Consider the following 15908-nt stretch of genomic DNA (forward strand, 5'->3'; position numbering starts at 1 on the left):
CACTTCGTTATATTCAGTGAAAAAATAGTCCCAGGCATCCTGAACGTTGGGTATCAACTGAAAACGGTCCCAATTTATATTAATTAAATCGTTACAAAATAATTCTGGATCCATTTTCCTGTGTTGCCTGATCTTGATCAGCTTTGGTGGTGATTTGGGGAGCTTAATTTTCCATATACAGTAAATGATCGAGTGATCGCTAAAGCAGTCTGACATAACTCCAGATTTAATAATCCTGTCAGGATGTGAGACCAATATCCAGTCCAGTAGAGAATTTGTTTTTTTGGTGACCCGTGTTGGTTCATTTATTAGCTGGGTAAGATTTATGCCAATGAATTTCCTTTTAATTGTGTCGGATGACTTATCTAGCCAATTTCTATTGAAATCACCCAGTAAAATTAGTTCATTCATGGCAGATATGGATGTAATAGTTGAAATCAAATTTTTGAAAGAGTCCACTGGAGAAGAGGGTGGTCTATATATACTACCTTTTATTGTTTTACACTTTGATATTTCAAATGTGGAGATTTTCTCAAGGATAGGACGAGTGTCCATGGAAACAGAACGTTGTTTGTAGGTGGAAGCAGCAGACTAAACTTTCCAAAGATCTGCTAATGATCAGAATAACCATGTATTGACCAGAAAGCCCTGCTAATGATCAGCGAAACCTGCTAATTAAATTCAGTTCAATTTTATTTTATTTATATAGCGTTATTATAATAGAATTTGTCTCTAGATTCTTTCCAAAGAATATGACCCCCAATCAATTATTACATTAACACTGGCAAGGAAAAAAATCTTCTAGTGGGAAAAACACTTTAATCCAAACAGTGGCAAGGAAAAACTCCCCTTTAGGAGGGAAGAAACCTGGACCAGGACCTGGATCATAAGGGGGGTAGAAACCTGGACCAGGACCTGGATCATAAGGGGGTAGAAACCTGGACCAGGACCTGGATCATAAGGGGGGTAGAAACCTGGACCAGGACCTGGATCATAAGGGGGTAGAAACCTGGACCAGGACCTGGATCATAAGGGGGTAGAAACCTGGACCAGGACCTGGATCATAAGGGGGGATCCTCCTGCTGGAGACCAGCTGGACAGAGCAGGAAAAGAGAGAACAGACAGAGAGAATGAAGAACAGAGAGAGTAAGGACACGGATATATTGATATGGTACAAAAGACAAACTGACCAGCTAATGATCAGAAAAAGTTCTCAGATAAGGACGCGTTGAAGAGAGGTCAAAGATGGAGAGCAGGAAAGAAAAGATGTTGACCATCTTTTTGTCTCAGTCATCATGTTATGTCAGGACGGTGGGAGGTGGGATGGACTGAAAGATACTTGATGAATTCCATCCATCCATTTTCTCTACCTGTTGAGTCCTGTGATGGTCCTGGGGGTCGGCTGGAGTCCAGACCAGCTCAATCCAGGTTCAGGTTCTACACCTGGACCGGCCACCAGTCCATCACAGCAACACAAGTACAGGAAACCGTCAGTAGTCCCTATTTTCTGGCATAACTTTTGAATGGTTTGACATAAAGAGTGACTTAGTTTTGAGTCCTTGACCTCAATTGGTGCAAATTGCATGCGCGAGGGCCCGTTCATTGCTGCTTGCAGCTTTAATTTATTCTCGTTATTCTTTCTTTCGTTCGTCAGCTTTATGAATTTCTGAAAGGAAATTATGTTGATGCTGCGGAAGAGTATTAGGGCTATGCAGGAGAAAAAGGCAGGTGGAAGCAGCAACGGGATGACCGGGGGTGGGGACAGCAGGCCAGCACGCAGCTCCCGAAGCTCCGGCCCAATCAGCAAGCCCCAGGTTAGGTTCAGGGTCGGGGAAGGTTGAGAAGGGGCAGGGCCAGGGAGAGGAGTCTTGACGGACAAACCTCTCCCCCGCCTAACCGGGCCGTTACCCTGCCCCTCTCACTCCCACGCTGCAGGTTCCGGTGTTGTGCATTCAGAGATGCTCTTCGCCACCGGCAGAGGATGCTGCACCATGTACAAAAGAGAAAAAAAGAAAAGAAAAGAAGGGCCAGCACAAGAAACTACAGGAGCGACTCTAACACACTAGAGTTTACACTAATTAGAGATTTACCAACACTAACTAGAGGTTTACTAAACACTAACTTATTGTTAGTTAGCCTTATTGACCAAGCATCTAGAAGTGCTTCCACTTAATGTGGACTCACTTCTGCACGTGCACACCGAGAAATTGTCTGTTTATATCCATCTTTTTTGAATGCTGTTTTTTTTTTTTTTGTTTGTTTTTTTGTTCTTGCTATTAGTTCAATACAATCTATTTTTCCTGGTGAGAACTTTGAATAAGCCCATTTAGGGCTTCCTTTCTCACCTGCACATATTTTCATGTTTTTTTATGTTTATTTAAACTTTTGTACCGTTTTTTATGTTGTGCAAATAAACAAATCAAATCAAAATAACTATAGGCTTTACTAAACAGAAAGGTTTTAAGTTTGGTTTTAAAGGTGGAGGTGGTGTCAGCCTCCTTAACCTAAATTTGAAGTTGGTTCCAAAGTAATGGTACCTGATAGCAGAACGCCCGCCCTCCAAATTTACATTTGGATACTTTAGGAACTACGAGTAAACCTGCACTCCGAGAACGGAGAGCTCTGCCAGGAACATAAGGCACTATCAGGTCTAGCAAATAATGCGGAGCTAAGCCGTTTTGGGCTTTATACACAAGTAATAAAATTTTTAATTGAATTCTGAATTTTACAGGTAGCCAATGGAGCGACGCTAACACTGGAGAGACGTGGTCTCGCGTGCTGATTCCTATCAGCACTCGTGCTGCTGCATTTTGGATCAGCTGGAGCCTATTCAGCAAATTACTTGGACATCCTGCTAATAACACATTACAGTAATCTAGTCTGTAATGTGACTAGATTACAGACTAGTAAAATACTGAGATTAATGTTGAAATAAATTTTGTGAATAAAGTCGAAATTTTGTGAATAAAGTCGAAATTTCAACTTTATTCACGAAATTTCAACTTTTTTCTCAACATTTCGACTTCTTTCTTGAAATTGTACTTCAACATTAATCTCGACATTTCAACTTTTTTCTTGACATTTCGACTTTTTTTCTCGAAGTGCATAATGAAAAAAAAAATCTTCCTCCTCTAAAATATTATTTTTATTTTTCTCCTGCCTGGCCCTAATACTCTTCCGTATGATGCAGTGTAAATTGCTTAGAAAAAGTATGATAAAGTAAAAAAGACATTTAACATCACAGCATGGTGGTTTACAGGACTGCACACGACTGAGCAGGCATAGAAAACAAGCTGCTAAAGAATAGCGGCTACAACGTAGGGAGAAACTCGGCCCAACCTCCAGAGGTTTAAGTCTGTGTTAAAACCTCCAGAGAATTCACTGGATGTTGTGTTTGTTTCTTGGCAACATCTGTAGGGACGACATCATGTCATGCATTAACAGGTAACTCAGGTGAACTCTCAGCAAACAGCACAGACTAGCACCTACGTCCAACATTTGAACATGTGGGGTGCAGAACTGCTGTCACATGCTGGCCCATCTGATATTAATAAGTTCTGCAGAACTGCCGATGTGGTCTGTTGCATCATCCAAACCCAAATATGGCAATTTTCCACTAGTACCTACTCAGCCCGACTCGACTCGGTTTGGTTCTTTCCCACTAGGGGTCTAACGTGCCGGGTAGATACTTTTCTGTAACTATTCTGCCGAGGTTCTAAGCTGCTGAGTCGGCTGTATCTGACATCATCACACTACAGACCACCAATTGGTCGGGGGGTTGGAGTCAGACGTCTGAGTCAGGAGGAGGAAATCAGACTCTGACGGCTTCTTGTTCATTTTATTCAACAGCAACGACAGCAGAAGTCTGTTTGGTGATCCAACTCTGAGGTGCAGATGTTCATAAACCTGGTGCTGAGGAGAGAATTAAAAAGGGATCTAGACGGAGATAAGGAACGATCAGATCCACCAGGAGATCTGTCTCTTCATAGCTGCTCACGGCTCCAGATGACTTTTCACCAGCACAGAGCAGGGCCATCATTTCATAAGTGCGGGGGCCAAAAGTGTGTAAGTGTGTGTGTGTGTGTGTGTGTGTGTGTGTGTGTGTGTGTGTGTGTGTGTGTGTGTGTGTGTGTGTGTGTGTGTGTGTGTGTGTGTGTGTGTGTGTGTCGGTAGATAGACCTCACTTAACTTCTGTGAAGTAACTATAGATTGTTTGCACCACAGGGGTGGCGGTATAACAGATCTTAATGACTTTTCAGTCTTCTCTCCGCCGTCGTCCAGTTCAGCACCGCGGACAGCGCCGTGCTGCAACAGTGCTGAACGGGAACCTTGTTGCAGAGAAACCCTGGTAACACTTTACAATAAAGTACACAACATTTAGAGTAGGCTAGTTACCAAAACCCTCATTAACATTAAGGCATTTTGCTTTGCAAATAAATGAATCTATTTAAACGAGATATTTGCAAAACAATTTTCTGAACTGACAAGGAATTAAATAATAATAATGGGCATAAAATAATAATAAACCTTTATTATTAAAAAAAATCCTTAGTAAAGTAAGGAAATTTCACTAACAAAAAAGTAAAAACGAATGGCTTTTTACTGAATTATGATTTTTCTTATGTTTACGAATGTCTTTCTCCCGCCGGGTCTGCTCTAGCTAGAAACAGGAGTGTAAAGGCCCCGGTAGGTTTGTGATTGGTCGGCACACACATGCTCTCATTACCCCCAAATGGCAAGCACACAGAGAGAGAGGGCCGGTAAAAACGGGTTTTTGACCATATGCCCGATGGCCAGTACACCACTACTCAGAAATGAAGTTGCCACAGCACGTCAGCTGGTCCTCTCATGAAGAAGATGGTGAAGAAAGAAAACGCTGAGCTGTTACTAATAAAGTTTATTCATCTTCCCCTCAGACTTTGCCAAAGTAAACCTCCCTTCGCTCACTGGAAAAGCAGAAGCTGTGGAGAACTTTCTGGAGGTCCAGGCCATCGGTCAAGTCTTTGTGGATGTGGAGGAAGAGGAGGGGATTTAGGCGTCGCTCAGACATTGTTGAGACAAGGAAAGTTTTCAACCGACGGAGGTGCTCTTTGATTGGATTAAAATGTAAACATTCTTCCTGTTGTATGTTTGCCTTATTTGTTTTACCTAATAGGCGGGAATGATTTAAATGTCTTTTTACCGTAAGTGTTGCAATATAGGGGCATTTGAGGAGTGATTCACCACTTAAAAAGAATGTGAGAGCCATTGGCGCAGAGACAAACAAAAATTAAAAAGTGTCGGCGATTGAAGTTTCTTTCACTCTCATTTTTTAACTTGATATCCAACACAAGCCACAGCAGCAGCACATCTATCATCTCCTCCAGGTTCTACATCTTTGGTGTTGTTGTCTTCTTCATTTAGATACACAATCAAATACGTCACAGCAGCTTCAGGGAGTCGGGCTGAGTAGGTACTAGTGTAGAAGCGCTAATAGAAGGTCCTCTTGTCCTCTTGTAGCCACAGTTCCAAAAACACAATATTCCTGCCGTCTCCCATCCGCTACGAGCTTGTCCTTGTTGCCTCACTGGAATCTTGCCCACCATCAATGGTGGATGGTCATGTGACTGTGAAGGAGCATCTCTGCACCCCAGATATTCAGCTGCTGGATCCCAGTTTGCATCCATGACATTTACCGAGTTTACCTGAGTTACCTGTCCATGCTGGATGGGATCACTACAGCTGCTGCCAGGCAACAATAACTAGGATTACTTCTGGACAGTTGAGCTCCACCTACTATCCAGTGTTTCACGTTTACTTTAATTATAACTACAACAACATAATTTATATTTGTTTTTTTGTCTGCATATATATATATATATATATATATATATATATATATATATATATATATATATATATATATGTGTATATATATATATATATATATATATATATATATATATATGTATATATATATATATAAATATATAAAATAAATATATAAATATATATATATATATATATATATATATATATATATATATATATAAAAACGGAAGAGCATTAGGACCATGCAGGAGAAAAAATATTTGAGAGGGGAAGATTTTGTTTTATGTGCACTTAAAGTTGAAATGTTGAAATAGTTTCGAGAAAAAAGTCGAAATGTCGAGATTAATGTTGAAATACAGTTTCAAGAAAAAAGTAAAAATGTCGAGAATAATGTTGAAATACAATTTCGAGAAAAAAGTCAAAATTTCAACTTTTTTCTCAACATTTCAACTTTTTTCACGAAATTTTGAATTTTTTCTCAACATTTGGACTTTTTTCTCAAAATGCAGAAAAAAATTTGTTTAGCTCCCTGTTGTGGAGTGATCGAAAAAAAAGTCTTCCTCCTCTAAAATATTTTTATTTTTCTCCTGCCTGGCCCTAATACTCTTCTGTAATATATTATATATTATATATATATATATATATATATATATATATATATATATATATATATATATATAATATATATATAATATCTAATATAATATAAATATATAATATCTTATATATTTGTGGTTTAATATTAAAGTATTAATTCAGTGAAAATCGTTTTGAATATCAGCGTTTGTGCAGCGTGGCCACGTGGGATCCAAAACCTGAGCAGCCAATGAGAGAGCAGCACACGGGTCAGATCACAAACTTTATTGATCTCTTCGAACACTGAAAGAAACAGCAGACAGGAAGTGAATATAAATATCACCAGGACCTGCACCACATCAGCTGTTACCGTGGAAACCTGAGGAGAAACTACACTTCCAAACTGAGCATGTGCAGCAAAAACGCCTCCCGGAGTGTTTGGGGGGGCGTGGCCTTCAGCTCCGCCCTCTCGCTGTGACGTCACAGAGTGGGAGGAGTCAGAGAGAAGCGGCAGCTTTTTGGTTTGAATCCCAGCAGGACAGAAATACAAATCTGTAGTCAAATATATAAACATCAAAATAGAACTCTAGAAACACAGCAGATAAGAGAAGCTCCGCCCACCAGGAGAAATGTTCTACACGCCTTATTGGTTGTTTTCACAAGCGATGTCATCGTTTACGTCCGAGGAGCAAAATCCTGAGAGGAATAATGATTAGAGGGGCCGGTCAGGGCCGGCCAGGACTGGCCGGGGACGGCCAGGGCCGCGGTGACGTCACGCATTCGGTTGGACGTGACGTAAAATGAGAAACGTGAAAGTTGTTGCTGGACCTGGTGCATGAAGACTTCAAGCGTCGTTAATAGTAACCATTACGACTCATGCACACAGCTTCTGATCATTGATATTTTTATGAACTCCACCTAAAATCTATCATTTTTGTGGAAACGCAGGTTTTGTCTCGTCCGTACGGAAGCGTATTGCATTCACTTGAGAAAAAAAACTGCTGTTTATCTGAATTAACAAGATGAAATTAAAAAAAAAAAAAATCTGCTGTTTTTCTGAATTATCGAGATGAAATTTTAATTTAAAAAAAATCTGCTGTTTTTCTGAATTAACGAGATGAAATTTTAATTAAAAAAAAATCTGCTCTGTTTTTCTGAATTAACGAGATGAAATTTTAATTAAAAAAAAAAAAATCTGCTCTGTTTTTCTGAATTAACCGGATAATGTCCAGCAGATCAGAATGGGCAGGAACATGTTTGCTTCCATGAAATCCAGCTCTCAAGTGAATGACAGCTTCTGGCAAGTTGTTAATTCAGAAAAACAGAGCAGATTTTTTTTTAATTAAAACTTTTCTCAGAATTCTGAGATAATTGTGTCGTTAATTCAGAAAAACAGAGCAGATTTTTTTTTTCTCAAGTGAATGCAATACGCTTCCGTACGTCCGTCTCAACATCCTGAGCGTGAGATTTTCCTATGACATTTAAGGACTTTGTGATTGTAAAAAAAAAAACAAGAGTTTTTATTTAAACTTTCAAGTAAGATCAGGTGACTGACATCTTTCCTCTTTGGTGCGGTTGTGTCCGTCCTCTGGCCCGTTTGGAATAAACTTGATTGAATGCTGGATTCGCAGCAACTTTATTGGAGAATATTTCCTCATTGTTGGTGTTTCCTGGCAGGTGTGATGTAACCACGACGACCACTCCAGGTCCAGGTTGAGCAGCGGATCTCTAAGATCTCTCCCTCTGCAGAGCTGAAGTCTGAGCAGGAGCTCAGCTCTTCTCTGGGAAAGGGACAGAAAGAAGCAGCAGTTTCCTCGTAAACACCTGAGCTTGTGACATCACTAATTCCTATCTGACTCATGATTGGGTGAAACAAATACGGGACGGGGGGGCTGGATGACCAGGGGGAGGGGCTTATTTTCAGGTGATTAGTTCAAAGTTTCAGTTCCTGAATGTGTGATTGGCTCTCATCCTTGCCCCGAGGTTGATTATTTTCCTCGGCGTGTGATTGGTCCTTCTTCTCACTGTGTGATTGGTTCTTATCCATGCCATGTGATTGATTTTTGTCCTCGATGTGTGATTGGTCCTTATCCTTGCCATGTGATTGGCTCTCATCCATGCCATGTGATTGGTTCTTATTCTCGCCCTGTGATTGGCTCTCATTACCATGTGATTGCCTCTTCTCCTCGCCGTGATATTGGTTCTTATTCTCGACATGTGATTGATTTTTGTCCTCGCCATGTGATTGGCTCTCATTACCATGTGATTGGTTCTTATTCTCGCCGTGTGATTGCCTCTTCTCCTCGCCGTGGGATTGGTTCTTTTTCTCGCCGTGTGATTGATTTTTGTCCTGGCCGTGTGATTGGCTCTTCTCCTGGCCGTGTGATTGGTTGGTTTCCTCCCCATCCCTGTGTGATTGCCTCTTGTCCTGGCCGTGTGATTGGTTGGTTTCCTCCCCACCACTGTGTGATTGCCTCTTGTCCTGGGCCTTAGGTTGGCCGTGTTCCTTGACGTGTTGGAACATGAGGATGGAGTTGTAGATCTTGAGGGCGGGGCCCAGCTTGATGGACATGATCCTGACGATGTCCCGCTGGGTGAGCAGCAGGAAAGCTCGCCCGTCGATTTGCTGGACACAAACAGAATAGGATCAGACCACGTTGAGTCAGTGAGATGTCACGAGAGCTGCAGCAGGCGTTTGGTCGTCTCACCTCGTCCCTGAACTGTTTGGCCTGGTCTTCACAGCCGGGGAGGGACTCGATGAAATCCGACACCTGGAGCCAAACAAAACACGGACAGAAACCAATGAAAACAGAGTGAGTTAGGGCTGGGGATCCAATCAAATGTCAAGAATAGATTCCATTCTGATTCTTAAGATTCAGAATCGATTATCAACACTGCAAAAACCTAAAATCTTACCAGGAATATTTGTCTTATTTCTAGTTAAAATGTCTAATGTCTAAAATTTTTAGTCAAGAAATCTCATTACACTTAAAACAAGAGTCATTACCAGAAAAATAACTTTGACAATTTTCACCTGTTTCAAGTAAAGTTTCACTTGAAATAAGTAGAAAAATCTGCCAGTGGGACAAGATTTATCATTACAAGCAAAAAAATCTTTTTCCACTGGCAGATTTTTCTACTTATTTCAAGTGAAAATTTACTTGAAACAGGTGAAAATTGTTGTTTTTTCCAGTGATGAGTCTTGTTTTAAGTGTAATGAGATTTTTTGACTAAAAATTAGACATTTTAACTAGATATAAGACAAATATTCTTGTTAAGATTTTGAGTTTTTGCAGTGAAGATTTGATTTGATCCGATTCAACAGCAAGTATTGCAGCTAATGATGCTGTAAGGACCAATCAGCTCCCAGAATGCTGATAGAACTGCTTTCAGAAACATCATGTGGGTCAGAATGATCAAACAGATCCAGGGAGGAAACAGAGACGGAGGAAATCAGTTTTATTTTTTCCCACATTCCGTTTGAATTTTTTCCACTTTCGGTCTATTTGGTTTTTAATTTTTGAGAATTTGGTTTTTACCATTTTATGCAAATGTAACCCCAAGACAGTATATAAAGTAATGAAATATAGACAATTTATGCAATTATAACTGAAAACTTTTTTGCCTTTAAACATATTTAAAGGCAAAAACATGGCATTAGTTATTCTTGTGTCCAACAAAACATTCCTTTTCTGGCCATAAACAAAAAAATACCAAAAGTTGTTATGTAATGATGAAAAAAATCGATCTTTAGAAATATGAATTGATTTAGAATCGGAAAATTGATTTTTTAAACACAGGCCTATAGCCTAAAGGGAATGTGAATGACACACAGATGCAACTTCACAGCGGGTTACGCCCACTGAGTGTCAGAAAGACTGAGTGTCAGAAAGACTGAGGGCCTGATTTACTAAAGGTTTGCGTGTGTAAAAACGTGTGCAAACTTGACATCACCCGCAAACCAAGGTGCAAGCTGATCTACTAACAGCGTGCAAAGACGACTGCGTCTCTGAAATGCGCAAAATAGCACACGCTGTTCAGTTAGTACTTTTGCCCTGATGAATAATCAATATGGGGCGTACCCGGCAGAAATCCTAAATACTGGGAGGGGAAGATGCAAATTGGTCCATTTACCACGCGCAATGAGATTTACCAAGCCTGAAAGTAGTTGCGCGTCTTGTGATTGCGTCTGTATTTAATACGTTGGAAAGGAAGGTGCTAATCTGCTGCTGCTGTTATTGTGGCAAGGAGGCGACATCCAAAATCAAAGAATACGCAGAGAGAGAGTCTTTATTCTCCTGCATGCTATTTTAAAAATGGTTGCACAAGTGTTATTAAAGGCCACTTTTTCTTTAGTTCTTCGCCTTATATCTTGCCACCTTCTTTTAATGTCCCCCCCTCCACTCGCCCACAAGCAGGCCATGCCTTTGTGCCAAAACTTTGTATTTTATTGATTACTTATCTTATTGAACGTGAAATCATCCTTCGTAAATTACATTTAATTAAAACCTGTGCTTATTAATCACAAAACACAGGTTAAACATCATGACCAAATCCGCTCCGACCCGCTGTGTCAGGATCAGCGCAGAGACTGCAGCTTCGCCTGAATTATGGTTCCACGTTAAATCGACGGCGTAGCCGACAGCGTAGGGTCGCGGTGCGGTGTGCGTCGCCGCGTACCCTACGCCGTCGGTTCTGCGTTGGTGTGACGCGGAACCATAAATCAGCCAATCAGGCAGCAAGGGGTTGGGGGAGCTGGGTTGATGTTGATCCGCAGACAAAACTTGTTAAGGAGCATCAAACTCACTCTTATCTACGCGGAAATAACGCTAAAATGTAAAGAAGGCTTCCCAAAGTGTGATCTATGGTGAAATAGGAAAATTAAGATGTGCAACTCTTCTAAAGGTGAGACATGCATTTAATTGACTTCATGGCGCCAGCCTTGGCGTTTATTATTACGCAAATGTGGAATGTTTGGGTCTGTCTAATTTCGTCAAATTAAATTTGGAGATTGACCGTTCACATTTTTATGTGTATGCGTTGTATGAGAGAGAGATGGAGAGGGCGAGGGAGGGAGAGACGTGGCCTGTACGTCGTTGTTTTTTGTTTTTTTGCAGTTTGGGTGCACAATACACTTGTGTGTGTGTGTATTAAAAAGAGATTTTGCAGTATGTTGTGTAATTGAAACTGGTTTGCTGTGATCGTTGATGGCAAACTCATATTAAGCATTTACATCGCTGGTTATTATGTGCCCCCCAATTAGATCTGTTCTGCCGCCGACTCTGTTTTAACCTCATCTGCCGTTCTTTTTTTCTGTTCTGCATTTATTCTATTGCAGGTTTTCTCCGATATTGCGTTTCTTTTGGTAATGTTTAAATTTCTTTGCTGTAGTTCATGAATGTGTTTATTTGCCTCTTCACTAATATTTCTAACTCCACCGCGTCAAATTTCATTTTGCGCTTGCGACTATATCCTGCTTTTCCATCCAGACTCTCCATGGCGCAAAGTTTGCGCCGCAAACCGTAAGACGTGCAACACCTCATTTAAATACTGCTGTTTGCACCTGTTATCAATTGCGCACGCAATCTTAGTTGATCACCCGCAAAACACACAACAACAGCACGCGCAAACTTTTTCAGTGCACACGCAATTTAGTACTCTTTATTTAGGATCTTAGTAAATCGGGCCCTGAGTGTCAGAAAGACTGAGTGTCAGAAAGACTGAGTGTCAGAAAGACTGAGTGTCAGAAAGACTGAGTGTCAGAAAGACTGAGTGTCAGAAAGACTGAGTGGCAGAGTAAACTTTCAGTTTGAGCAACTGGAAAACATCTAAAATGGGAAAGAGCTGTTGTGCGATCGACTGAACTCATAGATTTAGCAAGAAATCAGAGTTATCGTTTTACAGACTGATGAAAAATAAGCTTAAGAGAGACAAATGGATCTCTGCAATTCACAGAAACAACTGGATTCCAGACACCGAAACGTGGATTTGTGGTTCCCATTTTGTATCAGGTAATGTTGGATTTTTGGGTAGCTAACGTTAAACGGTCAAATCATAAAGTTCGGTGTCCTCATCACTTTAATTTCACCAACAAATCCTGCCTTGAAGTCAGACCAAGCGTCAAGACTTTTGTATGCCTTCAAACTTTGCTTCGTGTATTTCCCCGGAATAGAAATTAAGTTCATATAAATATCAGGAAACTGGATTCTGGGCCAAATATTAATGTCCATGGACCACTGGTTCTTGGGGTAACTGTACCAAATATTAATGTCCATGGACCACTGGTTCTTGGTAACTGTAGCAAATATTAATGTCCATGGACCACTGGTTCTTGGTAACTGTACAGGTCACTGTCAAGTCCAACTACCTTTAATTTAAGCTGATAATCAGCTGTTATCTCGTCTTCTCCACTAGTTGCAGCTGTTTTTACCACTCAGTGCAGTAAGGGGTCTGGTCCAGTGGGGAAGTGACGTCAATGCATTCCCTCTATAGCGAATAAGTATCTGTTATTGCCATAGTAACCAGTGTGTGTACGGACCAGACTGCAGCGGTGTGCTAGTGCCGCTCTCACCTGCTGGACGCTCCAGTGCTGGACGGTGTCTGCGTGGACGCCCCTGACGCCCGGCAGCAGTTTCCGGTGTTGTTCCCAGCAGAGCGACAGGTCCCGTCCGGGCTGCGCCGACATGGCTGACAGGAAGACGGACTGGTGCAGGACGGCCTGCAGACTGGACTCCGTTCCTGCACACCCAAACATGCACACAATTACACAGTTACCGGTACAACATGGAAACCCCAACTAAATTAATAACACAAGCTTTAGGCCCCGTTTACACGTAGCAAAAACGGTGGCGTTTTCACGCGTTTTGGCCGTTCGTTTACACGAAACTGAAGCTCAAAGTCACCAAAAACCATCATTTCTGAAAAATCCAGCCAAAGTGGAGATTTGCAAAAACTCCGTCTTCACATTTGCTTGTAAACAGTGGGAAACTGACATTTAAGCCTGAATTATGGTTCTGCGTCAAACCAACGCAGAGCACACGCCGTCACCGTGACGCCGTCGTGAACCTTCGGACTTCTCCGTCACTCCATTTCTCCGCGGTGCAGTACCCCCCGTGACTGCTAATTCGCGATCTTTTCCTGAATGGTTTATCCAACTTTTTCCGGTCACAGTGAATCAAAGAGATAAGGACAACTATTGTGCAAAAACACAAAACAAAAAGTATCACACATACACGAAGAAAAGAGCGCTGAAAGTTCACGACTGCTTCAAACTGGAAATGCGTTGCTTCCAAGTGAACCAATCACAGCCCTCTCGTCTGCGTTTGGTCTGCGTCGCCTCGACGCGTAGTTACAATTTTCGGGAGGTGCAGGTCAGTGACGGCGTCAGTGACGGCGTCATTGACGGCGTCAGTGACGGCGTCAGTGACGGCGTCAGTGACGGTGTCAGTGACGGCGTGTGGTCTGCGTCAACGCGTACCACACGCCGTAGGCACGGCGTCGTTTTGACGCAGAACCATAACTCAGGCTTTAGGCTTCAGAACGTCACATTATGCAAAAGAAACGTCAACACACTGCAAAAACTCAAAATCTTAACAAGAATATTTGTCTTATTTGTAGTTGTAGCAGGGCGAGTGCTACCGGGGCCGACCGAAGGATGGAGAGACACGGAGTTTCGTGCAGACCCTTTTATTTCACCGCCAACACGTGAACAAGCACCTTCACAGCAGCTTCACAGCTTCAGTCTGAACCCTTGCTGCTGGGCAGCCATGCCTTATGAAGGCTGGCAGAGTGGAGAGGCTGATTGGGCCCACCTGTGCCCTAATCAGCCTGAGTGGCTGCAGCTCCTCCACCCTGCCACACACCCCCAACGCCAACCTCGAGCCGGGGTCCATCCGGCCGAGCCTACTCCCCCCCCCGCCCCCTCGGAGCAGGAGAGGAACCCTCTGGGCTTCCTGGTCGGGTGGTCGCCCACGGCGTCGGCCTGAGCCGCGGAACGGTCGGGGTGGTCGCCCCCGGCGTCGGCCCGCCTGCCGTGGAGGATGCGCTCGGGGCCGGGCCCATGGTGGCCTCGGGCCACCCGGTGCGCGCACGACTGCCTCCTTCACCTCCGCGGGCTGCTGGTCCGCCTCCAGGACCGCCTCTTCCCCCACACTCTGCTCTGGCCGCAGGTCCGGCCCCGTCTCCGCGGGACCCGCTGTCGCTGGCGGCTGCGCCTCAGAAGCCGCCTCCCCCGCCAACTCCGCCTCCGCCTCCGCCTCGGGAGCCGTCGCCTGGCGGCCTGCAGCCACTGCCTCACGGCCGGTCGGCTGCAGCGCCACCAGCGCTGCCGCGGCGAACCTCAGACGGGGTGCAGGGATGGGTCGCTCCGCGGGTCCCGCCGCCTCGGGAGCCGTCGCTTGGCGGCCCGCAGCTTCTGCCTCCCGGCCTCTCAGCTGCGGCGCCGCCAGCTCCTCCCGCGTTGCTGCGGCGGCCCTCAGACGGGGTGCAGGGGTGGGTCGCCCCGCGGCCACCAGGGCTTCTATGGCGGCCAGCTGCCGCTCGCCCTGGTCCCGGAAGGCGGCCGCCATGCCCGCCATGGCCCGGGCGAGCGTGTCCAGGGCCCGCTCCATGCCTCTCTCCTCCATCCTTCGCGCCCCACGTTGGGCGCCAGATGTAGCAGGGCGAGTGCTACCGGGGCCGACCGAAGGATGGAGAGACACGGAGTTTCGTGCAGACCCTTTTATTTCACCGCCAACACGTGAACAAGCACCTTCACAGCAGCTTCACAGCTTCAGTCTGAACCCTTGCTGCTGGGCAGCCATGCCTTATGAAGGCTGGCAGAGTGGAGAGGCTGATTGGGCCCACCTGTGCCCTAATCAGCCTGAGTGGCTGCAGCTCCTCCACCCTGCCACAGTAGTTAAAATGTTTCATTTTCAGTCAAAAAAATATCATTACACTTAAAACAAAACTCATCACTGGAAAAGATTTACTTGAAACAGGTGAAAATTGTCAAATAAGTTATTTATCTGGTGATGACTCTTTTATATACGGCGGCCTGCGCTTTGCGCCCTCTCTGTGAAAGGGGTTGGTTGTTTTTCCCGGGGTACGGAAGAGGAAACTCCTTCCACGTTCATTTCTGACCAATGAGAGAACAGTTGGTTCATGGCATTTGTTAACAGCTTTGAACCGCTTTGTGAACACAAACGAAAAACCAAACAACTGTATGGATTTAGCCCCTGAATCTGAACAAAACAAACGGGCCACAGGTGTGAAAGCAGCCTTACTTTATGTACCAGACAGAAACAACATAGAAACCAGATACTCCTTAATAACTAATAAGAAAACCCCTTAGCAATTAGTCAGAAACACCTTAGCAACCAACTTAACACCCTTTCGTTATTATAAGGAAACCTAGAAACTCCTTGGTAACCACAAGGAAATCCTTAGTAACAACACAAACACCATAGAAACCAGAAGGACGATCATGAAACAGCAAAGCAACCAGAAACTCCGTAGCAACCTATTCAAAACCTCAACAACCC

The 15908-nt window shown here is 43.6% G+C and overlaps 1 protein-coding gene across 2 annotated transcripts in view; it reads right to left on the bottom strand.

The window, feature by feature from the left end:
• Positions 1-6657: 6657 nt before the first annotated feature.
• Positions 6658-15908, bottom strand: part of LOC133422987 (lethal(3)malignant brain tumor-like protein 4) — a 36510-nt gene continuing 27259 nt past the window's right edge. The window contains exons 16-19 of one of the 2 annotated variants that reach the window (XM_061713060.1): positions 12959-13125; positions 9096-9158; positions 8862-9013; positions 6658-8807 (exon numbers count right to left, since the gene is read on the bottom strand). In XM_061713060.1, the coding sequence (XP_061569044.1) occupies positions 8321-8807; positions 8862-9013; positions 9096-9158; positions 12959-13125 (869 nt within the window). In that variant the 3' untranslated portion in view covers positions 6658-8320. Of the gene's footprint in view, positions 9014-9095; positions 9159-12958; positions 13126-15908 lie in introns of both variants that reach the window. The other variant, XM_061713059.1, reaches the window with a different exon arrangement.

Source organism: Cololabis saira, chromosome 22 (genome assembly GCF_033807715.1).
Source record: "Cololabis saira isolate AMF1-May2022 chromosome 22, fColSai1.1, whole genome shotgun sequence".
In the NCBI taxonomy this organism is placed as follows: Eukaryota; Metazoa; Chordata; class Actinopteri; order Beloniformes; family Belonidae; genus Cololabis; species Cololabis saira.